At 44.5% G+C, this 26473-nt stretch overlaps 1 protein-coding gene across 2 annotated transcripts; it reads right to left on the bottom strand.

The window, feature by feature from the left end:
* Positions 1 to 10300: 10300 nt before the first annotated feature.
* NUDT7 (nudix hydrolase 7) lies at positions 10301 to 20407 on the bottom strand. 2 transcript variants are annotated; one of them, XM_073225372.1, is made up of 4 exons: positions 20255 to 20407; positions 18120 to 18273; positions 14611 to 14769; positions 10301 to 10973 (listed from the first exon to the last, which is right to left on the bottom strand). In XM_073225372.1, exons 1-4 carry the CDS (start codon positions 20347 to 20349, stop codon positions 10605 to 10607), a joined length of 777 nt encoding a protein of 258 aa, XP_073081473.1. In that variant the 5' UTR covers positions 20350 to 20407; the 3' UTR covers positions 10301 to 10604. The 2 variants fall into 2 exon arrangements, with proteins under 2 accessions (XP_073081473.1, XP_073081474.1); XM_073225373.1 differs by lacking the exon at positions 14611 to 14769.
* Between the last annotated feature and the right edge of the window lie 6066 nt (positions 20408 to 26473).

Here is a 26473-nt window from a genome sequence, read left to right as displayed (position 1 = left end):
ACACGATCATACAGACAGCTAAATAAGATGCAGCATGAAAGCACCCTGTAAGCACATGTAACTGTTTGTTACTTGGGCCCTCTTAAACCCAGCTGTTTCCAGTAGGAGTGGTTGAAGAGGAGGCCATTGCCTGATCAATTCAGGCAGAGGAATAAAGGTTTTCAAAAGCTACCGGTTCCATGAAAAGAGCTTCTCTTAGTTTTGTATTAAAAATATCTGTGATATGAGAACCGAGTGTCTTCTGCATCTGGTAGTTACAATTTTTTTTTTCCTCAAATAATCATCTATGTGTGGCCATCAACTAAAGCCAGATCTTCAGTTCAGGATGCTTGTGACTATTCAGTGGCCTTGAAATTTTGCATGATGACAAAATATTTTACTCCATCTTGGTGAACTATCTTAGGGGATGGTCTTGGGATAGATATACATCAGCATTGTGTGTGGCAAGTGAATGGCAGGAACCTCAAAGCCCTGCAGGGCCTCACACGTTTAGCTCTGTGAAGGCACGTTTGCCTCACTGAGGCTGCACATGTGTACCACTGAAGTGGCAGGGGGAATACCAGATGCCAGTATGTGTCTTGTACCATGATTTCCCTTTCCAAAAATTCAGAAGAACTTGCAGGTTTTTTTGCCCCCTCTCTGTCTGTTATTCTAGTCTTTCTTCCTTCCAGGTTGATTTTCTCTAGGGCTCTGTGGTTCTCCTGGCAACTTGTTTGCAGTGGGGTCCCCCCACTGGGTTCTGACATGCCTGTGCATTTGCTGGCCCCATTGCTGGCAAGTTTCAACTTACTTTCCCAGGACAGGATTTAGCCTCCGTGGAAATTAATTGATGAAACTAACTGCCTAAGAGAGCGAGTGGACAGCATCTCACATACCTTCCTTCATTTAGAAAACCTTCTCAGACTTCTCTGAGTGTTTTACACGTGGCCAATTTGTAATGCAGGTATGTGAATATGACACACGGGAGTGTAGAGGGATGATGTTTTAGAGGGTAGAGGGTCGTGCAAGAAATGGACCTGGAGAAAGAATATAAATGGGAATATGGCCCAGGGTGAGAGGAGCCAGGAGCCAGTTTTGTCAGCCAGGAAAGAAGTTTGAACTTCATCATAGGTACAACATAGGTATTAGATGGTTTTAAGCCAACGAGTAACATGATATTACTCAAGTTTTCCAGAGATCACTCTAGATGTTGACTGAAGGACAGAGTTCAGGGCACAAGAACAGATGTAAGGGGGAAACTAGTTAGGAGGCCTTTGGGGGTCCATGTGGGAGGCGATGGTGGCTAAGACCGGGTGTCACAAGAGAAGAGGAGAGAACTGGATGGATTTGGGGTACAAATTGGACACAGAATGAACAAGACTTGCTGATGGGATAATTTGTCTCCAACAAGACAAGCCACGTAGGAAGTAAAAACAGACTCAAGCATGATGCCAATGGAACTCCTGAGAAGAACAATTATTTTATCTGGTCAGCATTTTTAGAAAATAGGATGGTTGAGCAGCTATTATAATATGAAGCATAATGGGTTTTTTTTTTCTGATAATAATAATAGTACCTTCCATTTATTGAGTGCTTACCACATGCTGGTCACTCTTTGTGTGTAGGAGGCACAAAGATATACATTAAATTAAATTCTATTCCTGTTGCCTCACTAACTACATTACAAAATGACCCATGTTTTCCTTACGGCCTTGGTCTCTCTGAGGAGTGCATTGCCAAGGAAACAGATTGCTAAGCAGAGTCACTGTAGCTAAATCCTATTAACATGCAATAATTCAAACAAAATACGCAAAGCCAACTAGCACTTGGGTTTGCAATATTGGCTTCCAAATGCCTCCCTCCTAATGCTTAACTCTATACCCAATAAGGTTCAGTGTTGAGGTGCCCACCTAATTCTACCCAGGCTTCTGGACTTGTACATTCCTGCCCCAAATCCCTGCTCTGAATGTCAGCATTTTTAATTAATCTTCCCAAATGGCATTTTTGCATTATAAGCTCTCTGCATGTTGCTAGCTTCAAACAGCAAACAAAAGCAATTCTTTGCTTTACCTCCGACAGATTTTTCCTTTGTAAAATATTAAGCACAACTGCCTAAGTACCTGTATATATTCAAAGGTGGCTGGAGAATGTCTAGAATTAGAGAGTTCAGAAGTAAAATTTGTTTACAGACTAACTAATTTAGATCCACTTTACACATAAGGAACCTGAGTTTCAGAAAGATTGATTTGTCTCCAAACTTGCAATTTATTCATAATGGGCCGTGCCAGGGCCAATGGCTCACTTCCCCTGGCTGCTGACCCAATACTGTATTTGTTCCAAGGTTGTTCTTCTCACCTCCTCCCTCCCAAGTGTCCTGACTACTCTTTCAGCATAAATCTTTCATTTCCTACTGTCTCTCACGTTCATCCCTTGCACACCCATCTGATCATTATTGCTCATCCCTGCCCTCCCTCTGCCCACTCCTCAAAGGCAGCCTCCTACTCGGAAGTTCTGCTTCTGATCTTGTCGTTCATGCCTGTGCCATTTCTTAAGCTCATCTATCTCCTCACAAGGTCAATTTATTTGCACAAAAAATGTGTTCTGTACAAATGTGTTTTTTCAAGCCAGTGCCCAGGGTTTTGCTATAAGGCTGTCCTCAGTAGACCCTATCATTTCATTTTAAAAAAAGGAAGAAAGAAAGAGAGAAAATAGAAATCCAGTGGAGTGAGGGAAAAAAGGATGATTGGAATCAAAGTATCACATATAGACACAGTCTTCTTATTTAGGAAAATTCATTGCTAAGCTTATTGGATGTGGAAGGTGAGTCCTAGGGGGCATGCGATGCAAGGAGTCAGAGAGATACAATCTTCTTGCGAAAGAAATGTGTGCCACGTTAGTAGTGTGACTAATAGAGAAAACAAAGGCAAGGGTGAGAGCACGGAGGAAAAACAGCATCAGCCTGGAAACTGGTTTGGTCTTTGAGATCAAGAGAACACAACATTCAAATTAAATTTCTCTCCCCTCATGTTACAACCCAAGTTTATTTGATTCATCTCACAAAGTCTCCAACTAAAGTCACTCAGAGATTTCTGTGAAAGGTATCTTGGGAATAACAAGGAGTAGTGATTTTTGTCTGGACTTGCGAGGACACTAGGGTAAAGAGGAGGGGGGAAGAACTCAAGATACAGAATGCAGAACTAAGAGCCGCTGAAGCTGGAAACTAGCAGAGGGCATTAGAGGAAATGTACGTCCTTAAGGGTTTGACTAACTTGGGGGAAGACTCGGAGCTTTGCATTGGAATTGCAATGAGGATTCAAGTTGAGTTTATGGAAGTCTGAAGGGGCAAGGGCCCCAAACACATGCCAGGTGCTGGAGAGAGAAGGATGAAGAAGATCTCATTCTTATCCTCTAGTAGCTCATAGGAAAGGGCATCAAGACAGCCAGATATGGAAATAACTAAGTTACAAAGCAAAAATTGGTTAAAGGTGGTTGGGGCTCCCTCATGTCCTACTCTTGGTAGGTGCTCTGTACATTCTATGCAGTGAATGGGGGTAACCAGCAACAGCGTTGGGCCCCCTTACATTGACCTTTGTCAGGTAGACTATTGAGAAGAGACTGGATTTTTGCTCATCCCACTGAATTGGCTACTGGATTAGAAATAAATGTCTGTTTCTTTAACTGTATTCATATTTAGTTTTGTTCTGCACTAACAGCTAGAGGTACAATGATAGAACAAAACAGACATGATAGCTCTGTTAAGAACTCAGAGTCCAGAGGAGGAGAGGGGCATTTATCAGAGCAGGAAAAGGGATGTCATATTGTAAGTGACGGGAGTTACGACATAGAGGTACACGGCCCAAGGGAATTTATAACTGGGGAACTTATCTGGTCAGGGTGCCAGAGGAGGCTTCCCTGAGAAGCTGAGATAGGAATGGTGAATAAGAGTTAACAGTAGGTAAAGGCAAACGGGCAGTTTCTCCAGATTGAGGTGTCAGCTTGTGCAAGAACCCTGTGGCACCCATGAACTGCACAAACGCCAGTGTCTCTGAGGGATGGAATGAGGGAAGAGGAGAGGGAGGGAGGGGCACGCAGTGTGACCCAGCTGGGGAATTAGACAGGAGCCAGAACACCAGGCTAATAAGCTCTCCTGAAAACAATGGGGAACTGTCAAGACGTCTCAAGGAAAATATGATCATATTTAGATGTTGAAAAAATAACTCTGTAGAGGAAAATGGGGCAGAGAAACGGTTCTCCAATAGACATGTCCAACTTAAGTTGATGTCAATAGAAAAGAACTAGGTGTAAGAGATATTCAGAAAGTAAATTCAATAGAATTTGGTGATATTTTGGATATGGGAATATTTTAGTTTGGGTTTAGCAGAAACAAACTCTGAGACAAAGACCCAAGTAATTGGTTGGAATATACAGGGCCCACTGGTATGGAAGTGGGGGAGTAAGACAAGCAAGGGAAGGCAACCGTTACAAAATGAGATAGTAAGGCACAGGGGGAGAAGGAGCTTAGTTCCTGATGGGGGCCAGTGAAGAATTAAGCCTTCGAATTATTCTACCCAAGAGGTGAAGAAGCAGGGCTATGAATACACCAAATTCCACCAGTCTTTTGTTGAGGACTGATGCGGGGGTGACATTACTTTTCTGGCACTTTCAACCTACCAACTGTGGATTTAGAAAAAGTCTTTAAAGAGGAGAATTGGCTGTCGGATGTGGTCTGGAGCTCGCTGCAGTGGTAGGGCCCCAGAGATATGGGAGGGACACTGACTGTGTCCGCTGTGGGGGTAGGGTGAGGGCAGTGTCAAGGGCAACCCAGATTTCTGGGTTGAGCTACTGAGATAAGGAACATTGGAAAATGTTGCCAGGCCCTGGGAAGGCCAACAAGGTATAGACCCTGCCTTCATGGAATTGACAGTCCAGCAACTAAGCTAATTAGTGACAACACCCAAAGCTGTTGAGCAGAGAGCAGGCAGACGGATTCTGGTGCCGCTTGATCCCAATTCCAAGGGAATTACTGAGCAAATAAATTCTGATTAACTGAGTTTGTGCTGTGTCCCAACCCCTGGAGAGTCAACAGTGGACTGCTTCCAGGTTAATCCTGAGACAGGGGAGAAGACAGCTAGTCCTCACAATGGGAGGGTTTCCGGAGCAGGGGATAGTCGTTTCCTAGGGATGGTGTAACATAGTGCTGTGAACTCGGTGGCTTTAAACAACAGAAATCCATTTTCTCACAGTTCTGGAGGCTGGAAGTCCAAGGTCAAGGAGCTGGCAGGGCCACTTCCCCTGAAGCCGCCAGAGAAGGAGCCTCCTTTGCCTGCTCCAGCCCCTGGGGCTCCAGGTGCCCCTCAGCTTGTGGCCACATCGCGCCCACCTCTCTGCCTCTGTCTTCACGAGGACTTCTTCCCTGTATGTCGTAAGTCTCCCTCTTCCTTCATTTGTAAGGACGCCAGTCACTGGATTTAGGGCCCGCCCTAAACTCAGAATGATCAAATTTCAAGATCCTTAATTATGCTGGCAAAGACCCTGTTTTCAAGTAAAATCACATGGGTTAGGACTTGGATGTATCTTTATAGGGCCACTATTCTATTCACTACAGGGAGTTAAAATAGACTGATACGTGTTTACAACAGGGTAGGAACCCTAGCAAAACTATCTTCAATGAAAGGGGTATCTCGCCGCAACCCTCCTTACGCCAGAACGACTCAGGAGATGCGGGTCCACGCAAGAGATTTTATCATCTGAAAGAGAAAACGGCTGCCCCTGGAGAGAGGGAGCAGCAGCGCGTGGATGAGGAAACGCGTTTTTAAGGAGTCGGGGTAGGGTGTGTTCTGCGTTGGCGATTGGATCTTACGGGGTGCGGGTCTTAGCGCGCCAGAATTTGCCTTCATTCAATTGATCATTTAGTCTGATGTTAGGCCATACAGATTTATAGTCAGAAAAAAAAGTAGGCAACTGCTCAGAATGCTTTATGGCCTCCATGGATGGAGCTGATTTAGAAGAAAAACTCCAGGCTGGTGAAAGGAGAGGAAATGAGCCCAGAGCAGAATCTGTTCGCAAATTAATAAAGGAACTTGAATGAATTAAGAAGGTAGAAAATAACCAGAAGGAAAACTTCAGTTTCACATGCAAAATAAATGAAAGAGAGAGAACAAAAAAGGAAACAGAAGTACCTAGACGATCGTAATGTAAGGAATAAAGGCTTGAAGATATAAAATGAAAAATGAGGAAGTTACAGTCAAGGAAATACCAATCAAGCCTACACCTATAAAATAAAGATTTATGGACTTAAGTATGAGACCTTAAAAAAAGATCTTTGAGTTGCTTTAGGAAGTATTTCTTCTTCCGTTTGTATCTAGTGAATCTCTGACCTGACAACTACTGCCTAGATCAAAGAGACATTTCCACCAATTACTGGCCAACTACCCTTTCACCTCTGACTTCGGGGTCTTATTCATTAGCACAAACATGGTTAAAATAGCCCCCCAGTATATATTATCACCTGGCATAGTTCAAGTTCTTTGGAATATCTAATAGACGTTGTACTCAAGTATTTAAGTACAACACAAGTCATAGATTGCTGGCCATCAAATCAGAAGTCACCTTTGGGTTGGCCTTTGATCCCTGCTCTATTCAGAATGAGGGGGCCTCATGGTGTGTGGATCTGTCCCTTCCGGAAACATGGATGGAATAAGCACAAAGATACACATATATTAAGCAGATAGGCAAGTAGGGCACATCGAAGACAACTGGAGCAGGTGATGTCCACTCCAGAGATTTTTATCAAAACCTTGCACTATTCTCTGATTAAAAAAAAAAAATGGAAACAAGAAAAAGACTTGAGTTATATTTAATCATCTTATTGAAGGGGTGGAGAAATATTTCCCCATCTCAGTTCTTTAACAGGAAAGCTGGCACCATCAGCAGAGTTGTTAAATTACCAAGTATGCCAGCACTTTTATTTATTAATTGTCATGTTCCATTTTAATTAAAATCATCCTAGCTAATTACTCATCTCACTGTGTGCAACACCAGCTGAATAAGCTGGAGGACATGATGAAGGTAAAAATACACTCCGCTCTCTCTCCAATTTATTGAGTTTGTATGGCTTTCTCTTTCTTTTGTGGTGAATCCAGGGAAATGTAAATTCAACCTTTTATTCTTGCCTCTGTCCCCGTGAATAAGTGGATACAGCAGAGTGTGGGCTTTGAAATTCATGCATGTTGATTTGTATGTTGTCTCTGCCATTTATGAACTGTGTGACCACGGGCAAATATTTAACTTCTCTGATCCTCAAGTTTTCCTATATAAAAATGGGAATACCACTAGTGTCCCCTGCAAAGATTTGGTGTGAGGGTTAAATGATGTAAAGTGAAAGACGAGGTATCCGAAAGGTGCTTAATGAGTGTTGGGCCCCTTCACCACCACCACTACCCATTTACCTGGATCACATCTCCTTATCCATCAAGGCTCAACTCAGGCACCACCTCTTCTGGGATGGCTTCCCTGAGTCCCAAATTGGAGTCTGGTGTCTCTCCTCTCTGTGTCTCTGTGTTTATCCCTATTAGGCAGTAGCTGAATCTTCCGTATACTTGCGTGCTCAACTGGGGCTCACATTCCATTAGCAAGCAACTGTAGTTATTTAAGATTCCAATGAAAATAGTATTTTTTTAGTATATAGTATATTTTCTGGCACCAGGTTAGTAGGACAAACACTTACTAAATTGCTTGGATATAACAACATAAGCAACATTTTTAGGTGTTTGTTTTGGCCTAGATGTGCCATTTAACAATTACAGAGATGCCAAGGGCAACCTTTGTGAACCAGGAAAATTCAGGAACGTCTGGTATAGAAAAATGATGATGTTCTGAACTAGAGAAATGACAATGTTTATTGTTTTATATCACAATATATATAATAATGCCATAATTATTAGCTCACAGGTGGTTAAGCCCTTGCTATTTCCCAGGCATTGTTCTGAGAATTTAAGTGTGCTTTAAGTAAAGGGGTCACATGTATTAACTCCTTTAATCTCCCAAAAGGCCTAAAACAAGAAGCTTATTTCACCCATGTTACAGAAGAGGAAACTGAGGCTTATAGAGAATGAATAACTGGTTACAGGTCACTGAATGGGCTGACGCTGGAGCTGGGATTCACCTCCAGCCATGTGAGCTCCAGACTCAGGCTGCTAACGGTTTGTTTTCTGAGGATGTGAGCATGCAGAGGAGACAGGGTTGAGCTGTCTGGGTGGCAGAATCTGCAGATTTGCAGATTCTAGGGACTTGAGACTGTAGATGTCTTTAGCCCACTTTCCTCAGAAATGCTCCCACCCACATTCGGTTGACTCAGGTCTTAGGGCGGTGGGCGCATCTGTGGTCCTCACCGTGACCCTCACCCTTGAACACACCCAGGTTGCTGGAAGTCTGCTAGTGACCTACGCAAGGCCAAATAAAGCTTCCTCTAAGGAATTGGGGGCCAAAGCACTGAATTTCTGTTGCTTTCCTAGGTCTTCATCAATCAACTGAAAAAGATGGTTATTGTCACAATAATGACAGGATTGGAGTTCACCTCTTGTTTTGAGGTGGTCAGCTGAGGTTGCTCCCCATCGCCGTGCTTCCTGAGGTTGATTTGTTTAGCGGTTTTGTAGATTCTCTGAGATCTGTAGCCTGCCAACAACTTCTTTTATTAAGCCAGATTTGCTAGACTTCTGTTTCTTTTCATTGCAGGATGTTTACCTATAACTCTGAACAAAGATGTCATAAAATGTCACCACTAACAAAAGAGAGGGCAGTATCACCATCGCTAAATATTTAGCCCCTTACAGTGGGTGGCCACAAGCGTCACAGATTGCAGACTTCAGCTGGGCCAAATCCTTTTAAAAATCAAGCAGGTCTGTAGAGTTCACATAAACAAACAGTTTGGAAAGGCGGCTTTCTGCACCGCCAGGGAGGCCAACAATTCAACCAGTAATTACACCACTGTCAGACTGTAAATACACATTTGCAAATGCCTCTATAATTGTTCAGAAACAGTTTAGGCCTGTTCATGCAGGGCTAGTTACAGAATGTTAATGGTGACGATCACCCAACATCTGCTTTCATGGTTGGAACCAGATTTGTGCCGTTTCAACATTTATGGGTATAAAGCAGCAGATCAGATATTTTTCATCTGCCAACTCTCAGAAAATAAAACCTCAGCAGCAATGGACAGTTGTGTGTGGCTGATTGTGGGTTTAGTGTGAGCATCACATTTTCAGCCATAACAAAGTCTAATAAAAAAAGGGTTTGGCTTCCTAAACATCTAGTAAGTCAATAAGATGGAAAATAGCCATTAGGCATTTGAGGTATGTTGCTTTACTCACTGGCCTCCCTGACCTCCTGCAGGATGGTGAATATCATAATTAAAGCAAAGAAACCCATCTAAAGCATGATATATGGCGATGCCCATATAAGAAGTGGCAGATCTTAAGGCACGCCGTTCAGGTTTGTCTTCTGGACTTTTGATTTGGGGCTTGTCCTTGAGATCTGGGTTTTTCTGCTCTCATCCTCTTAAGACAGTTACCATTCTCTCTCCTGACTGGTAGGCATATGGGCCTCTCTATTCCTTCATTTCAGCCGCTCTGAATGAGGGACAAACCCCACCAACACCCAAGTGCATTTTGTGCACATTACAGAACCTGTGCGTTAAATGATCAAGATTGTCTTAAATTCTAACTGCTGCCAATATCTCACATTTGGGTGAATATCCATCCAGCCATTTGCAAGTGTTCTGGTCTATTAATGAGGGTCATAGCTCTGCTCCAATGAGGTGACCCCAAATCACAGAGGCAGATGACAGAATTTTATCCTTCCTCCCATGGAACCATCCCAAGGGAGCAGCCCAGGGCGGTGGGTCACCTTGCTCCACAGTCGCTTGGAGATCCAAGCTCTTTCTATCTTCGGGTTTTACTGTTCCCCCAGGAGTTGTCCGCATCTGTATGGTCCAGGCTGAGCTGCAGAGAAGCGATGTTAGAGCTCCTGGAAAGGGGAAAGGGAGGCCAGAGAGGCTGGCTTATCTCCTAAATTGGAGATGACCTGCAAGGCCACGTTCACTCACGTTGCACCAGACTATGTTAGTGCCAGTGGCCATGTTTAACTACAGGGGGTCCTGAGCAATGCTGTTCCCAGCTGGGAAGCTACGGGCTTAGGTTCAACTTCACTGCTGTGGAGGAAAGGGTGGGTAGATTTTGACTGCTGGATGGAAGTTTCTGTCACATGTAACTACAGACAGAAAGAGATATTACCTCTTACATAGAAGATAAATGCCACATGGTCATACTGCCAACAAATATTTATTAAGTGCCTACTATATTCCAGATACTTTTTCTTGCACACGTAAGAAAAATAATTGTTAACATCTGTGGGTGAAATTATGCAACACTAAAAACATATTTTTCCACTCTGAAAAACTTTTGCCCTTTCAAACAGAGGGCAACTGGAAGAAAGGCAATGTTTCTACCTTCAGATTGCAGGAGGAATATTCACACCTGTCAAACTCCAACAGCTGGCATTATATACTGTCATTCTGTGGATAAGCACACACAAAAATCTCTTGGCTATCTGGGTGTTAGTCGCATAGATCATAACTTGTTTGGAGCTTGTTTATGAAGCCTCAGGAAGGACTCTTCAGAGGATGACATCAGATCATCGAGATTAAATTCAACCTCAAAGATGGGTTTTTTCCCCAAAATGATTAAGGCAATGAACACGGCATATTTTGCAGTTATTCCCCTGATGTGGTAAGTGACACCATTCTCAGGGGTTGTGTACTCAAAGCAGTGAACCAGAAATTGCTGACTGGAATGTGTCAGGCGGTTCTGGTGATAGACGTGTGGATGCAGGAAATATTCCACGGGTACTAGGAACACATTCGTAACTTCATCGGGATTAGGCTGGGCCTGGAAGTTGTGGTCTATAAATCCTACTACTGGGGTTATCAGCGAACCTGTCTGAAAGCAGAAAACAAAACACATAAATTACGAAGTGATCAGGTATTGCTGCAATTGCTAGAATCATGCCCCTTCTACGTGAGCTAAGGCAGCAGGCCAAGGCAGTCCATTATACAGGTGGGCAGGGGAGGAGGAGGAACTTGCTCCAGACATTGAACTTTATGTTCCCCATGAAATGTGGGCAGTCTGTGCCCTACCTGAGGCAGCATCTGCAAGATGACTCTGAAAGCGCTATCTTTGGTGAACATAAACTGGGTCAATCTTTTGGAGTGGCAATTTGGCAATATTATAAAAACATGGTTTCTCTGACCCAGCAATTCCATTAGTGTAAGTATATCTGTATGATGAATTCCTACCAGTGAGAAAAGAGACAAGACTGAAGCATTGTTTGCAATTGCCCCAAACTCTAAAGTTATCACTGCTCAATTAATGGACGAGAACATGCATATGAGACACTATACAGCCCTTAAAAAGAATGTGATAGCCACCTTTCCCTGTCAGTATAGACAAGGATGTGTCATCTTATCAACAGAAAATTAAAGTGACTTATTAACTGAGGCACATTCCCATTTACAGGAAATTATGTATATAATTATATATGAACAGTTTTACATAATATATGTATTTTTATGGGGGGCAGTATTCTGTTTGTAACCACAACTGTCTGCAAAAGAATGCAGGGTACTGTTGAGAGATTCTATGGGGAGGCCAGAGGGAGAGGCTGGGGGGGTTCAGCTAGGAGCTGACAGGAGCTGCATGATCTTGAATTAGCAAGTGAGGAGAATCTGGAGTTCCTGGGGGCATTCCAAGAGGAAGCTGGTGGGAAAGCCAGGGTGCACTCTAAGACTGGGACACTGTCGGAGGGGAAATGGGCCTGTGGGAAATTCGGAGGGACAGCTGAAGCATGCTTAAGAACAGTGAGGATTCAGACCATGACTGGAATCGATGGCAAAGGCAACATTGGGGCCGAGAGTGGATGATGGAACAGGGACTTCAGCGGCCCTCCAGCGGAGATAATGGCTTAAGACTGAGTATTTCAGATGGGAAATCAGGCATGCTCAGCATGGTTCAAGCTCAGAAAAGTAAGAAAGACTGGAAATTTGTAGATGAAGCATCTCTGGACACATGGTTTCTAAAAAATACAAGTGTTTGTCTTGGACGGATTAAAGGTGGTAGGTGGCAGTCATCCTAGAATCAGTTCAAGTCTGAATTGTGCCCATTTGCTGAGTTGGAATCCTGTGGAGCCTGGCTTCTGCAGTGAGGTAGGCTTTAGGGCCCTGGAGGAAGCTACAGGCTATTAGAGACATTCCCAGAAAGTTAGCACATGCCACTGAAATGCACTGGGATGTTTATGGAGCTGGAACCTCACAGCCGGCCAAGTGAAGGGGAGTGAGTGGAAGGCCATGGGCCATGTACAGAGGAAAAGGAGAAATACCGCTTGAGACCTTTGCAGTGAACATACATAAAGGATGGAAGGACAACTTGGCTGGGGGGTGGAAGGCCAGAGCCAGAGGTTCAACGCAGTAGGTGGGAAACAGCCAACTGAGAACCCGCCCTCCAGTTTTGACACCCAAAACATCTCCAGACATTTCCTGTCATATGTTCCCTAGGGAACAAAATTAGCTTTAGTTAAGAACCACTGAATTAAATTATGCTAATAAGCATTTAAAAAATGGTATTTTTGTCCTATATTTAAAAGATCTGCTAAGTCCAAAAAGCAACCACCTTTGCTAGCACTTCCAGACACAGTACACCTTTCTTGGAAGACTTTGTTCATTTTAATTTCTTGATAATGTGATTAGCGCTCTATGAAGAGCAGGTCGTTTTAGTCATCTCCTGCTCTGGGGAGCAATGGCCCACCAGGATCTCCGGAGGACACACATACTCCTGTGGGGACTGAGTATTCTCCCCCTCACAGGCAGAACTCCGCTCCAGGGCACCTGGACATGGAGTGACTCTCCACTTTGCAACTTTTAACCATTCTGGTTCCAGTTATCAAGAGTTCTAAAATCCCCAAAACGTGCTGGGGATCTGCAGACATTCACTGAAAATAGTTCCCATTAGAAAGCACAGTTGAAGAGGCAGTAATGGACACGTTTCTTGTCCTAATCCCACATTACTTTTCTCTCTGGCTCGTTTCTTTCTCACTTACGAAGCATTTATTGGGTGGCCATTAGCTTCTTCCAAACTAAGTCTCTCTTAAGTCGTGAACTTCCTATTTGTAGATGAAGGAGCATCTCTGGACACATGGTTTCTATTTTGAAAATGGGCCCAATTAAGACAATGTCTCAGCATCACTGATTTTCCCTGTACCACCAAGACTTTGAGCCAAATGGAGCATAAAGGATGCACCACTGGTTTTCTTTTAGGCATCGGTGGGTCTCTCCTTTTGAAATAAAAATGTATGTGAAAAGCCCAGTATATAAAACATTAAAATGCTTATACCTACCTCTACATGATTAGAGCACTTTACCTCTGCGGAATTCTTCCCCCAAAGCCTGAACCCCAGCTTAACCATGACAAAAATATCAGACAATCCAAACTGGGGGCGTTCCACAGAATACCTGACCAGTGTATCTTAAAAGTGTCACAGTCTTGATAATAAGGTAAGTCCCAGGGTTGTTGCACAGCAGAGGAGACTAAGGAGACATGGCAATCAAACACAGCATGGTGTCCTGGATGAGATCCATGACAGAAGAGACATTAACAGGAAAACTAGTAAAAAAAAAAAAAGGTGAGTAGAGTGTGGAGTGTAGGTGACAGCAATGTATTAACATTGGTTTCTTCGTTGTGACAACACCCCAGTGATGTAAGATGTTAACATTGGGGGTACTGGGTGCAGATATATGAAATCTCTGTCATATCTTTGCAACTTCTCTATAATCTAGAACTATTCTGAAGTTTAAGTTTAAATTACTATTTTATATAATAAAGTAATGCTGTTATCCAAGTTCAAATTTATATTTAGTCCTTCTAAAGTCAGTTAATACTACAGGAAGGTTGTTGTGGTTGAGCTCATGAGAAATAAGATCTGGCTATTTCAGCCTCAGAATTAATTTTTATGTTTTTTTTACATGCACGCACGTGTGTGTAGATATATTCTACCAAGGTGATTCTGATTCACACAGAAATCCAGTTACAAAAAATAGTTTTTCAACAGCTTGCCTAGTGATCTCAGGGTACTGCTCAGTTAATGTGAAATGGAGAAGCTTGGTTTTATGGTATGTATAAAAATGAGTATATTTAGGGCAAAGGTGGCCTCCACGGGGCTAAAATCTGATGTGCAGCATGCTCAAGTGAGTGTTATTTTATCAAGCTGCATTCTCAGAATAAATGTATACCAGAGAAAAAGAAATACGAATTGAATGTTAATGAAAACATTCTGAAGCACCTACAGGGTTCCATGGCACCCAGTCTGAAAATCATGGATGGAGTCCAGCCCTTTCATTTCTAGGTGGAAGAGGGGCCCAGACAGGAAAAGGGGCTTGGCCAGGGCCACTAGTCCACACAAGAAAGTCCCTTGACATTACGTACAGCACTTCCAAGGGTCTTATTTGGCCAGATGTGGAATCCTGAAGACGGGATCTACTGGGAGCTCATGAGAGTCTAAGAAACCCAGTTTCACGCCAACCCTTACTTCAAGCACAAGTGGCACTAGGCGGCAGACAACCTCCACTTGATGAGGAGGCAGCCCCACTTCCTCCTGGGCTTCCCGGAGAGCCGTGGCCACGTCATCCGCATCTGTAGGTTCACGCTTGCCTCCAGGGAAGCAGACTTCTCCAGGCGACCTTCTTAGCTGGATATTGAAAGAACAGAGCTGCCGTGTGGGATTCTAATTTTGGAACCGTTCGTTTACGCAACAAATCATTTATGGAACTACTTCTTTGTGCCAGACACGGATTCTCACACTTGTGGTAGTAAGTGGGGAAGAAGGCCAAAACAAAAAGTTTTACTTGAATCCTTTGAAAAGAATGGGCTTTGAGAACTTCCCTTACTTCTCACTTTTCTCTACATGCCTCCAAAAGATGCTCTGCACACAAATACAGATTTACACCGATGGATAAACAAACTAAAAGGTTAATGAAAAGGGCAATGTTATTAACAGATAACTTTTCACCGAGACCTCATCATGTTCTGGGCATGCTGTTCACTAGGGGTTTTTTCAGAGTCCTCAAACAGTTCTACAACCTATTTTTTTTTTAAGTTTTCCTTTATTTGTTAGTTGATGTGAAATTCACATAACATAAAATTAGCCATTTTAAAGTGAATGATTAGTGACATTTAATACATCACAAGGTTGCATGACCACCACCACTCCCTAGTTCCAGAACAGTTTCATTGCCCCAAAAGGAGGCTCTGTACCCACTAAGCAGTTGATACCCCATCTCCCTCTCCTCCCTGCCCCTACTTTCTATGGATTTACACATCCTAGATTATTGAATATTGATGTATTTATATGATATGGGACCTGTTGTGTCTGGCTTCTTTCACTTAGCATGACGTTTCTGAGGTCCTTCCACACTGTAGCATGAATCAGTCCTTATTCCTTTTTATGGCCAAATAGTATTCCACTGTATGTATATATAGCATTTTGTTATCTATCCATCTGTCGATATATATCCTACAAATATGCTATTATAATTTCCACTTTTAGATAAGGGAACTAAGGCTCAAAGAGGTTAAATAATCTGAACAGGCTCAAACAAGGGGTAAGTAGTGTAGCTGGAATGTAAACTATGTTAATTCTAGAGCCCATGCTCTTAATCAGCATCCCACACACTTATTAAGAGTTTATTAAACACTGGAAATACAGTCACTGGGGCCATTAGCAATAACCTGTGTCGGTGCCCCCGCATCTTTTTGCATATGTACATAGAAGAAAAGGACTCCCTTTTCTGTGCACTGCCCCTTCCACCTATATCCTTGACTCAACACCTTCCTGATTTCAGAACTGATTGTATCTCCATTTGCGGCATCCTTAAATAGATCTTCCCTTTCTTTCCTCTGTCTTGTAATGAGTTCTCTCCTGTCTTAGGCATGGGTGTAAATCTCCAGTCTTCTCTCTGCACAACTGAACTTGTCAGCACAGGTGACCTCAATTTCTTTCACACTCCTTCCTGCCCATGCCCACCACTGTTCCCACTGAGCTGTCACGGAGACCTCAGGCTCAGCAGAGGTCCTGGGTCTGCCTCTTCTCAACTGTCTGCCGTGGGGGTAACATCGGCGTGCGCCTCCTGGGTCAGGGAGGCGGTCACGTGAGCTGAGGGCTGAAATATTTATTAATGAGAACTCGTAAGGTCAGTTCTTGATGTTTAGAAATGAAATCAAGAGGTCATGTTGGCATTTTTAGCACCAGGGCCAATATATCTGTGTAACAATAAACTAGATGCCATTATAAATTTTGTAGTATTCTATAGTGTAAAGTTCCACTTGGGCAAGCTTTTTAAAAAATGAAAGAAAACTTCTTAAAGTTCCTTTTTTGCTACTAAATCAGTGACACTGGGAACTGCTACAATACGTAGAAACCTCACACACCTTCGTTACCACTTCTAGTTATGAGCGGGTGAAAACAACGTGGATGGGTATGTTTCTACTGTCTTGAACAGTCACCACCCAAATGCATAAGACACAGACCTAATGTTTATGTTCCTCTGAAAAAGTACTCCACTGTGTTGGTACATTCAGCGCCGAGAATGAGTTCCTGAGCACGGAGGAAAGCCTACACTTAGGCAGGAAGGACCAATGAGCAGGGTCCCCTTCCCCACCTACCGGGAGGAAATCTGTGAGTCCTACTGTGTGACTCCAGGGAGGGACAGAGCTAGAGTTACCTTTTTAAAAATAATGTGACCTTTTCACACCAGAGTTTATGATCTAAGATGATTTTCACATAATAATCAACAGGCAAAGCTACTCTGGGTGAAAGAGACCAGAGACCCATTTTGGTCTTTTCAAGATTTTCTACATTATTATTATTATTATTTTTCTGATAATTCAAAAAATGTATTTCAGTTTCTCCCTTGCTTTTTAGCAGAGCTGGGAACAGGCCCCAGCCTCGTGGCGCCCAGTGAAGTATCTCCTGTTGGAACCTGGATTTTCATCATCTTGCTTATTTACTATGTCATGGTTGCCTGGCCCAGACAGAAGAGTCCAAAGTCTAATTCCAAATACACATACCTTCAGCTGATTCCTCAGCTTTTTTCCACCCCCTTGGGGATATTTTTCATTATTCTGCTTAGAAAACCATGTTATTATGATCCATTTTCTTTTTTGTATGTGGATAACTTTGAAATTAATGCTTCTTCAACTTTTCCTCAGAAGTTTCCTCAATTGCGAGGGAGAACGATGTACCCAGGGCTGTACTCAGGGGATCGGCAACCCCAGCTTGACATTGCCTTAAAATACAACAGTTTATCTTAATACCTCAGGCCATGTCTGCTAATGGCACTAATGACAGGTGACATGTACAGAATCCTTGCCAAGGGCCAGGGCTGTTTTAGGTGTTTTACATTTATTCTGCAACCTTATGAAGTAGGCACTAATATTTTGTCCTCATTTTGCAAGTAGAGACTGTGGTACAGAGAGGGTAAGTAACCAGAACAAAGTCACACAGCTGGCAAGGAGAGAGGCTGCATCCAAACATGCGTAGCCAGTTTCAGGGCCCAGGTTCTTAGTTTCCATGCTCCAGAATTTTCATATTATACCTGGGGTGAGATTAGTCTAAAATAGTGGTTCTCAGTGGGGGCAATTTTGGCCCCCTACCCTGTGGCTGGACAGTAGGCAATATCCGGAGACATTTGTGATTGTCACAAAAGTAGGGGTGTGTGTGTGTGCGTGTGTGTGTGTTTTACTGGCACCTAGTGGGTAGAAGCCATGGATGATGCGAAACCTCTCACAACAGAGAACTCTCCAGTGTAAGAAACCCTGTTTAAAACTATTTTAAATTACCTGCTAGCTAAATTAGTTATTTTTCTTTACAAAACCTCTCCAAAATTGCTCTCTGATCCTGTGGCGTCTCGTACCCCGGGACATCACAATTCTGAAAGTCTATTTGAGAATCTGTGGCCTCAAAATGTGTGCAAGGGGCAAAGTTTTGTGGAGTTTTCAATGTCCTGAGACTTGAGTGGCAGGAGGCTTTTAGTCACCTACCTTCTCTGACCGGAGGGTGAACAACAGATGGAGTTTTCCTTCTTTTGCCAGCAACGGTAAGAGGATGGAGTATTTGTCAGATGACAAGTGAGAATATTTGGTCCCAACATCATGCTTTCTTAAACGGACCTTAGCATCATCTATCAAACTGTTTCTAAAATAGAAACAAACCAAACATTTTAGTAACCAGAGTTATGATAAAAGGGCTCCTAGTCCTGCGTATGTTTCAGCTTTGTTGTGTATCTTGGAACTCACCATTTCTGAGTTTCCATGCACTTTTTAATCACATGACTGTAGACAAGATAAAATAAGGCAAAAAGCTACTAAGAACACAGTTTAGTACACAAGTTCACTTTGAAACCTAACTTAAATTATGATGAAATATGTTTTCAGTAATGCAATACTTAAATATTGAAATCCATAATCATGTTCAGGAAGGACAGGTTTGCTGAAAAAGTCATTGTTAAGGTGAGACTCTTGTAAGGTTGGGGACTTTCTCTTAACTGGGCCCTTATCTCATGTTATCAAACCTTTTATGTCTTCAATTGTTTTGTATCAGTGGTTCCTAAACGTAGTGGCAAGAGTCACCCAGAGGGCTGGTTACAACATGGATTGCTGGGCCCACCCCACAACTGTGGCTCAGTAAATCTGGGGTGGGATCTGGGAGTCGGCATTTATATCAAAGTCCCAAGTAATGGTGATTCTGATGGTGCACCAGGGGAGCACACACTGAGAACCAATGGTGATATGCAAGTACATGGATTTATAAGCACAACTGGTGCCCTGAATTCATCACGGTCATGAATTTGTCATGGTCTTTTTGACAGGTATATTTTGTTGCTGGTTGGATGCTGATGAGGTGATAGGTTAAATAAGCCAACCCTTCCCCCCCATTCATGTCCACCCAGAAGCTCAGAATGTGACTTGATTTGGAAACAGGGTCTTTGCAGATGTAATTAAAGATCTTGAGATGAAATCATCCTGTTTTTAGGGTGGGACCCCAATCCAATGACTGGTATAAGAGGAGGGGACCTAGAAAGACACACACACACACACACACACACACAGAGGCCATGTACAGATGGAACAATTGCTGACACCCTGCTTTTGGACTTCCAGCCTTCGGAACCATAGAATACATTCCTGTTGCTTTAAGCCACCCAGTATGTGGTACCTTGTTATGGCAGCGCTAGAAACTAATGGTGTGGTTTTAACTTTTCTGTGGTAAAGGCAGTTTTGCATAGTAGGCAAAATCGGATGTTTAAGTCAGCCAGAACTGGTTTTAAAGTATTTAGGAATGAACTCTCTGGGTCTTGAATGTATTTGTGAGGATTTAACGACATAGTTCATATACTGTGTCTTGCACTCGGCTAGTGCCCAGTGAATGGTAACTGCTGTCATGTCTCCATCGTCAGCTGGGCTGTTATTTGCCCCTTTCTCCATGTCAGGATGCTCAGTGATTGGGTAATAACCAAGGATTTCAAAAACCACCAGATGCCTGAAATGAATCAGAATGCTGGCCCTAAAGGAGACCCCGGGTGCATCCGAAGCACACAGGCCCGCCCAGAGCACGCACCCTACCGAGTGTGGCTCTTACGAGGCCCCAGAACGGATCACAGGGACCAGCAGAAGCAAAAGTCTGCAAAAACTTGTCTGTTCCTATCAGGGGCTGGTCCTTGTAATAATCACCATAAAAACACCGCCAGGAGCAGCCACCATGGACTCGCCCTTTTCCCGCTTTTCTCCTTTTATCCTCACAGGAGCGTGGTGAGGTGAGAACACGGTCACATCCAGGCTCCGAGGGGTTCTGTGACCGAGAACCCAAGGTCGCGAACGGAAGTGGCCGCAGCAGAGGACCTTGAACCCAGAGCTGCCCGGTGCAAGCTCGCGGTTTCTGAGGTCGAACCGTGGAGACCCGGTAAGCCGAGGAGGGAAGCGGGCTGGGCAGGGGCCAGGGGGCAGGGGGTGAGCCCGTGACCATCAGGCCCGGCTTTCCCTCCGGCAGGGAAGGTGCCAAGGTCCGGGCCTGCGCGCTGCCTGGTAAACAGTCCTGCCCGCGGCCGCGATGTACGGCCCCGCCGCGACCAAGGCCGGGGCAGGCCGAGCTCCGGGTGCCAGGGGCCGGAAGGCTTTACCTGACTGGCCCTGCGAGCGGCCGGGCTCCCGACATCGCACCGGGGTAAGTTTGCTCGCGCTGGGCACTGCTCCGTGCGGCTGACCGGCTGGGCATGCGCAGCACAGCCCTGCGACGTGGCGCCGAGAGAGGCGGGGCCTCGGGGCGTAGACGAGGCGGGGCCCCGGACGGAGGACCGGCGGGGCGAGCTCTGGGGCGGAGACGAGGCGGGGCCCCGGACGGAGCACAGGGGCGGGGCGAGCGCTGGGGCGGGGCTTAAGCCAGGCCTTCCGGAAGTGCAGGTGGGTTTCTGCCCAGCTCCTGGCTCCTCCTCAAGGACTAGAAGCGGGTGAGGAATTATGAAGTTGACAAGTATAAAGGAGGGAAAAAAAGTAAAGTGGCAATGCAGTGCTGGCGGATTCTGATACTTTTCGCTGTTTCTGGGAGGTTAAGTTGGTTCAACTTTCCTGAGCAGCAGTCAGCGCGTTTCCTGGGCACCTACAACTGGCTGGGTGTAGATTCCACACGAGCGGAGGCACGTGGAGTTTACGTGCAGATGGGAGAGACACGAATAAAAAAATTCCATGAAACAGAAGGGCCTTTAGTTCTCGGAGAGCATGAGGGAGAAACGTGGGCAAGTCAGGTCAGAGAAGACTTGGCAGAGAGAACGGAAACGGACAGGACCTTGAAAGCAGCTGTACACCAAGTGGGGTCCTGGGACCAGCCACAGCAGCCTCCGGGTGCTGTTAGAAATGTAGACTCCTGGGCCCACCCCAGAACTGCTGGGTCAGAAATAGGGAGTAAGGTCCAGCCATCTGTGCTGTAAGGGGATTCTGATACTCCCAGAGCTGGGGCTCTAAGGTATGTGTGAGAAGTAAAACAAGGGAAAGGGGCAGGGGAAAGAGACCCAGGAAAAAGGACAAGTTTGGACAAAGGTAGTGTGGTGTGCCAAGAGCCCAGAAGCGGCTGGAGAAGAGCGGTGAGAAGGAGCCTGTTCCCAGTCGACACTTCAGAGCTGAGCTGCAGAAACTTAGGGCCAGACTGACATCTCTGTCCCGCACAGAAGGTGCAATGTTTTGGGCCCACGGTAATTTTAGGGGCCCACAAAATTGTTTTCATTTTAATTTCTTTTACTATCAGAAGAAGAAAATAAAATAATAAGCAGTATGTAATAATGAATTCAGCCTGAATTATATTCATGTTTATACCAATGTAGTCATAAAATATAATTCATTTTATTATTATTTTATAGAGGAAGGAGTTCACGAAAACTAAATTACCCAGAGCCCGTGAATGGTTGGTCATGGGACACTAGGGCCATAGTTCCGGACACCTTTAAAACCACTGAGTTCAGATATTCGCCTGGCCACTCCTTGCTGAGGCTGGGAAAACCCGATCCCAAAGCTTGAGGACATCCTAATAATGATAATGGCACTTCACCGACATTAGTGCACTTAATCTTCTGAGCAACCCCATGAAGCAGAGATATTACCATCCTCACTTTCCAGATCAGGAAACAGAAAATGTCTTGCTTAAGGTCCTACAGCTGGGATGCAAAGTCAGATGGTTCTGACCTCTGAGTTCCTGTATTTAGGCACTGCCCCTCCGAAGCAACTGACCTATGAATTATGTGGATGGAATTGTGAGTGAGAAGGAGGTATATGAACTCCTCATCCAATACTCAGTATATAGCTGCTCTGTGCTAGGCATGTCTCAGTTGCCACCCCCTGACCTCTGTGACCTCCTAGTGTACTGGAGGTGAATCAGCTCTAGAAAGGCACAGGGTGCTCTCAGACAGTGGTCAGATTAAGTTGGGGGCTGAAAAATCGCCATCTGAGGATTTTACTTTCTCTTCTTTCAGATGTCCTTTGAATCCTCATTTTGAAGATGAGCAAAGAGGCTCCGAGTGGTTGAGTGCCTTGCCCATGGTCATACAGCAGGTAAGTGGTGGAGCCAGGTTTCAATCCCATCCACTGAGCTGCAGCTGGCACTCCAGTGGGATTTGAGGGATTGGTGGGATTTTAAAAGGCCAGGGGTGGGGAAGATAGCATTCTGGGCAGAGGGAACAGCAGAAACCAAGTTTGAGTGAAGAGTCTTGTTCAGAGGGGCTGTTAGTATAGCCTGGCCAGAAGAAAATGGGCATTTTGCAGAGTAGAGCCCTGGGAACAGCTGAAAGGGCTTTGGAAGCCAAAGCAAGATGATGGGTCACCTTCCTCGTAAAGGGAGAAGAATAACAGGTTTGGGTTTTCCAGAAGAGCTCTGTGGAAGAAGGTTGGTGCTGGATAAAGGATGCTTTAAACCTTGCAAAATTTCCATAACTGCTGACATCGGAGTGTGGCAGGGGTTGGATTGCTTTAATGTGAAAAACAGCATCTTGTGCTGTGTCCCAAGAGAGTATTCACAGTGTCTTCTTTCAACATCACTGCTGTTAAAATACTTTGCTTTTACGGCTTTTGTAGGCTGGAAGCCATAGCGCAGGGAACATCACAAGGTGAAATGCATGTGTATATATATATATATATATATATAGTACATACACGTACACGCTACATGTACATAGGTGTCACACATGTATACACCTCCATATCTGCAAAACAACACAGGCTTCACAGTTCATGGGAAATGTCTTTTAGGAGAAATGACTTGTTCCTGAAGCGTTTGCACACAGATTTGTTGGTAGTCACATAATTCTGGAAATGTGTTGACGAGTAACTGTAAAAAAGGCTCAGGCAAAGACACCACCTCAAAGTGCGGTTCTCTCAAAGCACATCCCAGGGGTCAGAGTGGAGCTTACCTGCAGCGTACCCACCTGGCACCCTTGTTTGAGCAGCTCCTCTTGGGCAGGCCTGCGTGGTACAAAGATAAGAAAATACCAACCAGCCTTCAGGAGCAAAGGATATGCTTGGGGAAAAGACGTAGGCAAACAATTAGCTTTAATGCCAGGTAAGTGCTCAATGCGGGAGAGGGGCTGAGTGCTCTGGGGAGGGAGGAGGAACAGGCAGGCGATTCATTTAGCCTTGAAGTAGGCAGTGGGGTTTAGGTGGGCTGTGGAGAGAAGGAAGATAGTCAGGAATGTTGAGCACTTAGCATTCTTGTTCTAGCAAAATAATGCTCAAGGAATGGGAGTTTCCTCCACTCCTTCAATTTGCAGGAAGGTCTCTAGACTCTTGGAGGGAAGTCTTAGGGGAGGGTTTTCAGCTTAAGTCTCACTACCCATCAGAGTCTAACGGTTGCACTTGCTGGGTATTTGAAAAGCAGAAACTTCCCCGTCTTGCTGCCGACTGCCTGCCCCTTCCTCCATTAACTCCGCCCTCTCCTCCTCCCTCCCTCCCATCAGGGCGAGTTTAGCAGGCACAGCCTTCCCTCCTTTTGGAGAGGAAGTTGAGAAAGGACTAGTTTTAAGTGGGGATTTGTCTATGAATGAATGGGTCAGGGTCCTCTGCATCAAAATCATCTGGGGATGAGGATGCTGAGTAGACAACTCAGGGCCCTGGGGCCTGCACAGCAGGTACTTATCTCAGGGTAGAGGAGGCGCCTAGGGGATTCTGCTATAAAGGTTGCAGACTCTGCTTTGAGTGCTCCAAAGGGAGATGTCTGGTGTGAAGAAGCAAAGGCCCCCTCTTTCTAGCACTCGATGTGGCAGCCCCAGTGGGAAGGACAGATAGTGGCCACCAGTGCCAGGAGGTGCCACTCCTGGTAGCACTGGAACAGTCTTCCTTTCTGATCTTGAGAGCTGGCAACTCCAGCAGGTCTGTCTCGGGAGGGGCTCCAGGAAAGTTGAATGGATTGTTTTTAGAAAGTTGGCTGGAATGGACAGATGCCCTTGAGGTAGTCCTTGCTTTTTTTTTTAACAAAGACCCCACTGAAAAGGAAAGAGCTTGTGAGTCTGGTTCAGCATTTTCTCGGGTTGAGTGCCCGTTCTTGTCTGGGCATGAAGTTGGATGTTGGAGATAGAGACATGACAGTTGGTCTTTGCTCTTGAGCGTTTGGTGTCCAATACGGTGGTGACTTTAGTCTGCCCAGCAATCTCCTGGTGCTGATTCAACGTGTAGGTTCTTGGGCTGCAGCCTTGGGCGAACTGACTCAGGTAAGACCCGAGCATCTGCATTTGCAGCCACACCCTTGGGTGATTCTGTTACGTCTACACTTTGAAGTGGGGAGACATGGATCTTAAATCTGAAAAAAAGTAAGAGTGGACATCAGCCAGACCTAGGATGTCTGGATAGGCACCTGAGCCAAGAGGTCAGTGACCTGAGACAGCCCTAGATTTCTGGCAGCAGGTGTGGACTGGGAACTAAAGGTTAGACAGGAATTAGAGGGAAAATGCTCCTAGAATTGCCCTGGATGACAAAAATGTAAATTGCTGGTAATTTATTTCCAGGCACTGCAAATGTGATTTTTTCAAATTAATTCATGGCATTTTCCATCCATGTTTAATTTTCATTGGGTAACAGTAAAACAGATACATGCTTGCATATTAAGATGCCTTAAATCTCTGAGTTTTCATGAGCGAGGCCTGCCAAAAACTGACAAAAACTGATGGGTATGCGTCATTCATGTATTTTATGCCAATGTTGGTTCTCATTTCTGTGCACTTTTAGAAATGAAATAAAGGTTAGTTATGTCTGATTCCTTTACTGTCATGTAATCTTTGCATAATGGAACAATCAAGTAGGCTTAATTACCAGTAACAACTGTGCTGGGAGATTTGTACTCTAAATGAAGGCTCGGGCTAGGATGCACGTAATGGTGTGACCATGCCACACAGTGAGGAGCAGTCTGGTCTCAATTAGCTTGGGAATTAGTTATGAAATTGGCTTAAGATTTTCCAGTGCATGTGGGAAGCTTAGTGTCTGTGGGAGAAACATGAGTCTCATCTGCAGGGAATTCACTTCTTAGCACTGGGTTTGCCCAGCAGGAGCTCATAGCTCAACCCTGGTTATACTCTTGCGCTTTTGCGCTTGAGGACAGGAGATGGAAACTCCTGTCTGTCCCCAAATCCAGACTCTGCCGTTCACCTACTTTGGTGCCTTATCCAACCCATCCGTTAATATCTCAGTGAAAACCATGCTATCTGTGCTCTGCTCAGAGGAATGACACATTCTGGTGTGTAGCCTCTCCTGGTATATCTGGAATAATAATACCCTTGGATGGGCAGAGAGACAGATGGACAAACCCTTGAGAAGGAGGGTGTCCGTTTGCTGCTAGCCTCTGGTTTCCTGTTTGCCCTATGCTGACTCTCTTAAAACAGCCACTCAGTGGTCCTTTTGGGGAGGAAGGGTGCTGGTCATTGCCTGAGGTCTTCAATGGAAGCCAGAAAAGAACACGAACTGTTCTGGAGTTATTTCTAGGATCTGATGGTGGAGGATTGTACTTCTAGAACCTTCTGCAATGATGGGAATGTTCTCTTCTCTGTTCTGTAAGACAGTGGTCATGAACCAAATGTGCCTGTTGAATGCTTGAAATGGAGTTTGTGAGACAGAGTAAATTTTAAATTTTATTTACTTTTAGGAAGTTTATAGTCACATGTGGCTAGTGGCCACCATATTAGCACAGTCTGAGGGTTGTAAATTCTGAATTTCCTTTCATCCTACAGTCTTCTTGGAAATAATTAGCTTGAGTCCTCCACAAAGGGTACCCTGTCTTCTAGTAAGACACAGGCTTTGGGGAAAATTCCTAGAGGTTTCTTCCCAGGGTATCTTGGGAAGAAGAAGGCTAAAAGCATCATTAATTCTTTTCTTAAAAAAAAAAAAGTAGGCTCATATTCTCCCCAGCAGGCTTCTCCTAGCACGTTAGTGAGAGATTTGAATCAGGCCTTTAGATTTACCCAAGACAGTAGGCTATTAGCTACAGAAGTGCTTATTTGTTTATGCCTACTACACGGCCTCAGCTGTGTGAGGTGTTGGTACCAACAATCAGATGTCATACCTATTATTAAAGCGTTAATATTCTAGAAGCGAAAATACAGTATTTCCCAAAGTGTGTTCCCAGCAACCTCAGACCTGTGAAGTGCCCTGTAGGAGGGCATCGTGGTCAAAAACATTTTGGGAAGGCATTCGATATGCTGTCTTGCAGATATACAATCTGTATTAACATGGCAAAGTTTCCAAAAAGTCCAGCTGTAAAAAAAAATGTGCTTTATTTTGTTTAGCTCAACTATCCTCTGATGTACTTGGCCACAGAGTTCTTTTTGCCCCCACAGTACCCACTCACATGGATCTGTACCCGTGTTCTGTTGAAG

Source organism: Manis javanica, chromosome 17 (assembly GCF_040802235.1).
Source record: "Manis javanica isolate MJ-LG chromosome 17, MJ_LKY, whole genome shotgun sequence".
NCBI classification, from domain to species: Eukaryota; Metazoa; Chordata; class Mammalia; order Pholidota; family Manidae; genus Manis; species Manis javanica.
The sequence above is the reverse complement of the archived record's forward strand: the minus strand, read 5'-3'. Positions and strand labels throughout refer to the sequence as shown.

Coding starts and splice junctions, on each gene's coding strand:
- NUDT7 (XM_073225372.1), bottom strand. CDS start 20,349: ATGCCCAGCCGGTCAGCCGCACGGAGCAGTGCCCAGCGCGAGCAAACT. Junction 18,274..20,254: donor CCGCTCGCAGGGCCAGTCAG/GTAAAGCCTTCC, acceptor TTTCTATTTTAG/AAACAGTTTGATAGATGATG. Junction 10,974..14,610: donor TAGTGCCACTTGTGCTTGAA/GTAAGGGTTGGC, acceptor TTCTGCTTTCAG/ACAGGTTCGCTGATAACCCC.